General features: G+C 45.6%; 1 protein-coding gene across 2 annotated transcripts in view; it reads right to left on the bottom strand.

Annotated features, from left to right (window-relative positions):
• Positions 1–3,129: 3,129 nt before the first annotated feature.
• igf2bp1 (insulin-like growth factor 2 mRNA binding protein 1) overlaps positions 3,130–6,000 on the bottom strand; it is a 29,351-nt gene continuing 26,480 nt past the window's right edge. The window contains exons 7-15 of one of the 2 annotated variants that reach the window (XM_033971134.2): positions 5,854–5,988; positions 5,648–5,770; positions 4,968–5,103; positions 4,770–4,889; positions 4,441–4,557; positions 4,291–4,365; positions 4,041–4,172; positions 3,844–3,957; positions 3,130–3,436 (exon numbers count right to left, since the gene is read on the bottom strand). In XM_033971134.2, the coding sequence (XP_033827025.1) occupies positions 3,287–3,436; positions 3,844–3,957; positions 4,041–4,172; positions 4,291–4,365; positions 4,441–4,557; positions 4,770–4,889; positions 4,968–5,103; positions 5,648–5,770; positions 5,854–5,988 (1,102 nt within the window). In that variant the 3' untranslated portion in view covers positions 3,130–3,286. Of the gene's footprint in view, positions 3,437–3,843; positions 3,958–4,040; positions 4,173–4,290; positions 4,366–4,440; positions 4,574–4,761; positions 4,890–4,967; positions 5,104–5,647; positions 5,771–5,853; positions 5,989–6,000 lie in introns of both variants that reach the window. The other variant, XM_055223536.1, reaches the window with a different exon arrangement.

The following is a 6,000-nucleotide window of genomic DNA, read 5'->3' as shown; positions in this document are numbered from 1 at the left end:
TGTTGCCACATAGCTGGTTAGCCTCTGCGATGCCTTTGAAATTTTAATATTTGAAATCCATGGGAAAAATGTATGGAAAATGTATTTACAGAACCAGAGCAGACTTCAAAGATGGTGGGACTGCTGAGCTCCATAATCGTGTAAAAAACATTCACATCGCGAATTACTGGATGCACAAAGCCATTTAAATACTTTGCGCACTATCTACCCTGTCTAGAAGCTGTTGCAAAAGGATTTGGAACGTGGTATAGTTGTGACATGTTAGCGGCAGCCTCCTCCACAGGCTTATGGGCAGTGGCTCTCTTACAGACTGGGCTCTTCCAGAAGGCTGCTCGTGGCAGGAGTAAACGTGTGTGCCTCTCTCATGTCAGAGGAGACAGAACGTGCACTCGCAGGGCTACTCTATGCTCCAACATGACCCCAGTGGTGATACTGCAGGTGAGATGTGCCTGCTTTTGGCACTGTCATGTACTGAGCTACTGTGTTGTGTAGTAGCTGTTACTGTGCATTTAAAGACAAATATAGTGAAATCCAAAGAGTCAAAGTGTCAAAAAATAAAAGAGTAGGTTGTTTAAAAAGGTCGTGTGAGCAAAACGAACACGATGGAGACCAGCGCAAGAGAGGACGAGGGATCCTGACTATCCCGCCCACTCCACAAATTAAATTACTTTTCTGGTAAAATTCAAACAAAAAATTCTTGCGTCTCTCCTGGAGGTCACTCTTACAGGAGCTTCATTCTGATATTGTCATTGGTTAGTGCAACAGTACGTCCCCAGATGTCACGTCCAAATAAAGCTTGCTGTATTGTCATAAACTCAATCTAACCAAAAAAAAAGATAAATTATTAACAAATCTGAATGGCTGCAGGCTGATTATGAATCCTATAATAGCGTGTCTTGGTGGACAGAGCTCTATGGTTTTGAAAGAGGTGAGAACCCACCGTGACTTGGTTTAGTTCTCAGCTCCGGTCAAAATGGAAGCAGCAGACACAGTAAAATAGACCTTCCCTGTTCGATAGCATGCTACAGTGGCTGTCACCAAGCAGAGGTTACACAATGGTTATCTGGCAGTGTCCGTAAGTGGCTTGGTGAGATCTTTAGGGTCAGTGACCTTGTGAAGTAGAAAAAGTGGTCACTGTGGTCAGCTTATGTCTGTTCTTTTGTACAGGTTAGAATCTATTTTGTAGTGGCATGTTGAATGTTTTAAACTCCCAATTTTGAGCATCCATCCGATGGAATTAGACGGAGGGGCCATAGGTTCTCTTCCTACTTTTTTCTGCTTTTTTCACCCAAACCACATCTCCAGACTAAACGGAACATTTCAAACCAGTGAACAGAAACACAATCACACAGGTTGCCAATAGGGAGCTGAGGTGCAGCGGTCAGTGCACAGGGTAGATTCACATTCAGAGAGTCACTTGAGCTGTGTGCTGGCTCTGTCCCACACATTTGAGCCCTCTCATAATGTTTGGCATGTCATGATGATGTCATCACAATAAGGCAGGAGAGGAGGGTCCCTCAGGAGCCAGCAGAGCTGAGCTTGGAGACTCCAGGCCCATGAGGAGGCATCCGTGTGCCCCTGTGGACCCCCCTCCACTCACCCCTGTCCCCATTGGTCCCATCGCAAACAGTCACACTTCAGGAAGACAAAGAGCCTGTTTTCTAAAAAAGGCAAAATGGCACTTCCCCCATTTCCTCTCCACACTGAATCTCTGCTTTAAAAACAGCCTTTGTGTCATCCTGAGCACATTCATTCAGCACACAAAAAAACAGAAAAAAATATCAAAGCAACAAGACAATACCTAAAAAAAAAATAATTTTCTTCTTAAAAAAATAAAAAATATTCAGGTCTCAGCTCTTCTTTTTTCATCTTATATAAAATACCAGCAAGCAAAAAAAAAAAGTTAGGAATACTGAGGTAACTTTACCCTGAGGTAGGTTTTCTTTTCATTTCTTTTCTAATCTGTTCTAATAATGGCAGAGCGTCCAGGCACAGACCCTGCCCCTCATTATCATACGCAGGCAGGGTCTGGAGGCTCCGCCCACAGGCCTTCGGCAGTTTGGGAGAGGGAATCAAAGAGCTGCTCCATTCGGTCTGATTTTACCTTCTCTGTGCTCAAGGCAAGGAGCTTTGGAAGACTTGGCCTTTGGTTCTCCATGCTGGGCCAGGACAGTTATGACAGTGAGGACCATAGAGCTCCTCGTGCTATGCTGTTGGCCAGCGGAAAAGTAATGAGCAGAAACAATGAGACACACTTTGTCTGCCTGTCATTGCAGGACGTAGTGTTAAAGGTGTAGTTTCCCAACTCACTGCCTCCTACATTCACCAGAGGGGCCGGGCTAACTCACATATCATATATATATAATATATATAAAATATGCCGTTTAAGGTGCGGGCCGCTAGCCAGCTAGCATAGCTGGCTGTTTTCTACAAAGGTGTCTGAGCGTGAGCTGAGCCTCTGCATTAAAACTGCAGGACTAGCCGCGACCTCGGCGTGCCTTACTGTCTCCTGCTAGGCCTGGAGCCCCCAGCCCCTGCCCGCTGTAAACAAATACAGCTACATATGACTGCACAGGGCTGGGCAGCGTCCAGACACAGCATTTTTTTAACTTTTCATGAAGATTATATATTTACAACCTCATATTTTCATTATCTTCTAATCTCTCCACGACTCGGAGAGGTTTTTAAAGAGCAGTGTTAGCATCTCAGCCCCTCTTCTGTACTGACTGTGGTTCAGGCTGAATAGTGGGCAGGACTATAGACCTGTTCCCACACTTCACCCCAAACCTGCTATAGCAGCTCCCTGCTCCCTCTCCCGCCTCGGTTTCACTGCATTCTATCAATAATAGCTCTGAATAAACATTTCTATACATATATCTCTATTTAAAAAACAGCCTTACATCTGAGGCTGAGTTCAGGTGGGTAGTTAGGTGACGGTAGGGCCTGGGCAGTGCCTGAGTCAGTGGACAGGTGTAAGGCTGCTTCCCTACACATACAGTGGAGCTGCCCAGAATCAGACCAACACAGCCTCTTGACAACCCTCCTCTGCCCTCCCTCCATCCTGAACCAGTCTCTTCTGGCCTGGCATCTGCTTGCTTTCTTTTTTTATTCATTTCATCTTTTTGATTTGAATCCTCTCCTCCCTCTCTTCTCTAGCTAATGGGCGTACTCCCTCTCTCTGTAGAACTCTCCCTATCTATTGCTGGGTCCGTGTGTTGCTCTCTTGTATCCGTTCGTCTGTCCGTCTATTCGTCCGTGTGTCTTGTCTGTCTGTTCATCAGGCACTTCACTTTCTGCGTGGCTGGTGGTCCTGAGCCAGTGCCTGTGTGGGGCCCCCCATCTCAGTGAAGCCCTGAGGCTGAGGGCCTGGGCTCATGTTTCCTTTTTGGGACTGCTTCACCTGGGTCAGGATCTCCCGGATCTTCCTTTGGGCCAGCTGCACAGCACATACAGTAGGGTTAGTATCTCAGCAACACACAACCAGCCCCACACATTACAATTAGTCATTCAAAGGCCATATTTTATTTAAAATGTATTACAATTAGTAATAGTGACAATAGACTGAAATTATTTTCCTCCTCAGAGAATGAGGGTACAAAACCCTTTGATTTCTAAAGGTATATGATAATGTGTTGGAATAGCCTTCAACAGTTTCATCTCATGCATCTTTTAAAAATGTAAGCACAGTTGGAATCTTATTTAGAACTGGATTTGTTTGTTATTAAATTGTGAAGATGCAGTTGTTGCACATTTTGAGACCATCAAAAGATGAAGTGAGTGATAACACTGACAATGCACGTCAATAATGTTGAGAGAAGAGTGGTAATTTCCTGATGCTGGTACCTGACTGGCAAAGAAGTGTCCGTTGATCTTGACAATGACCTGGTCGTTTTCATCTGGAGTCTGCTCTCTGGGTACCACCACCTCAGCAGCAGTGAGATTCTGCAGCTCATTCACCTGAGACACACAGTTACTTTACACAACTGTTCCTGAGCTGCACTCAACTGTTACCTTTTATCTTATAGTAGTTGTAGGCCTACCGTTTTGCCTCCCTTTCCAATAACTCTGCCAGCAGCAGAGGCTGCCATCTTGATATGAGTCTCCAGCTTGACTTCTTCTTTAGGGCCAAAGAAGTTTTCCTCTTTGAGTTTGCCATAGATCCGCCCCTGAGCCTATCACAGAGACACAAACATGCATGTCAATTATTGGTGAAAACCACACATTCTCAACCATGACAGGAACTTAATCTGGACCCTCTCACTGTGATCTAGAAATACAAAGCACTCGTACCTTGAACTGTGCCTCAGGAGGTCCAGTCACAATGACCTGTCGAACTTTAGAGTCGGAGGATTCAGCTGGAGCAATCTGCTGGGCAAAAACCTGCTTAGTACTTTTCAGACAGCTGATGCTTGAGTAATAAAAGCAAGAGGAGATTTAGACCTTGATGGAGGCCCCAGCGAAGCGGCTCAGCTGTTTGATGTGTTGGCCTTTCTTCCCAATGATGGCTCCCACGGCCTGGGCTGGGATGTACACGTGCACAGTCTCCTGCTCTGGAGCCTGAGGGCACATGTGACTACATTATAACTTGTTTGTCCTCCTCAGACATAGCTTTAAATCCACCCAGAGATGGAATTGTGAATGAAAATGTGACAAAAATAAAATGTTCTCAATAAGTGGATCAAGTAAATGTTAAAACTCAAGTAGAAGGTAGACAATTAGTAGTAGGAGTAAATGAGCCCATGTGAGCCATATGATGACAACAGACTTACCCCAAAGCCATAGAGAGCCCCTCCACAAGAGTTGCCTGGAGGAGGTGGAGGCAGGCCACCAGAGGACGGGAACAGGCCCAGAGCGCCCAGGTTGAGGCCTGGGATAAGGTGGGTCTGTTGCTGTGCAGAAGATACAAATGTAAATCTTGTGCTCAGAGTGCAGAGGCTAAAGTCACGTCCTGTGTGTGTGGGTCTCACATTCATAGCAGCCACGTCGTTCTCATACGCCTCCCGTAGCTTCTTAGAGATCTCCTCTTCAGCCTTACAGGAAGCCTCCACGGTGCCAAGTACCATGATGGTCCTCTCAGGGTTATACATTGTCAGGTCTTGTAAGCTGTAAAGAGTCAACAATGGAGATATGAGTGTGGAGCACAGCAACAACATTCCATTGACCAGATCTGATAGTCCTGCGTGGGGCTGAATGTGGAATCACACATAAGCTACATAGAATAAGAGTAACTGCTGAAGTTTGAGATTCTGACATGAGCAGATGTTGTTGAATGGCTCTTATCAGGTTTGTTCTTTATTCTTTCTTTTACAATTTATTTCAGTGTCAGTATCATGACTAATATTATGAAGGTAATTGTTTCTTGTGTTGGAATCTGTGGAACTCAAAAACCTCAGACACTGTATAATTGGTATATTAGATAGCTCACTGAGGCTAATCTCTGTGGAACTGTTCTTGCATGGCATTTAGCAGACCTTAACATCACTAAAACTCATTCACTCTAAATTGCTATGACTCAGCAGGCATAGGACATCATCCACCCCTGGCACAATAAATGCAGGAACATACTAGCACCAGTAACTTCAGCCCCATTGTCAACGTGTGGGTAAAGATGACTGTCTATAGCTCTGTGGTACATGAGCAGCCTTACGAGGAGATGGTAATCTTTGTGTCTGTGTCTTGTTCCACTTTCTTCAGGTTGCGTCCCTCTTTGCCGATCAGACGTCCCACAAAGTTGTTGTGAGCCAGGATTTTGAGAGGGACCTCGTCAGCACTGCAGTAGGAGCAGAGGGTGGTCACACACAGGTGGACACACAAATGTCTAGTGTTAAATTAGACAGAGTGGGAGTAACATACGTCTTGGTGTCCTTGGCCTCCTGGTGCATGATTTCCAGGATCATGCGGCAGGCGGCGGAGCAACCCTCTGGGGTGGAGTGGATACTGATGGGCTTCTCAGCAGCTCCTGCGTTCTCTTTGCGATGGACATCAATCCTGAGGGCACAG

This window comes from Periophthalmus magnuspinnatus, chromosome 8, assembly GCF_009829125.3.
Source record: "Periophthalmus magnuspinnatus isolate fPerMag1 chromosome 8, fPerMag1.2.pri, whole genome shotgun sequence".
Taxonomy (NCBI): Eukaryota; Metazoa; Chordata; class Actinopteri; order Gobiiformes; family Gobiidae; genus Periophthalmus; species Periophthalmus magnuspinnatus.
Note: the sequence above shows the minus strand (reverse complement) of the source record. Positions and strands in the feature narration are given on the sequence as shown.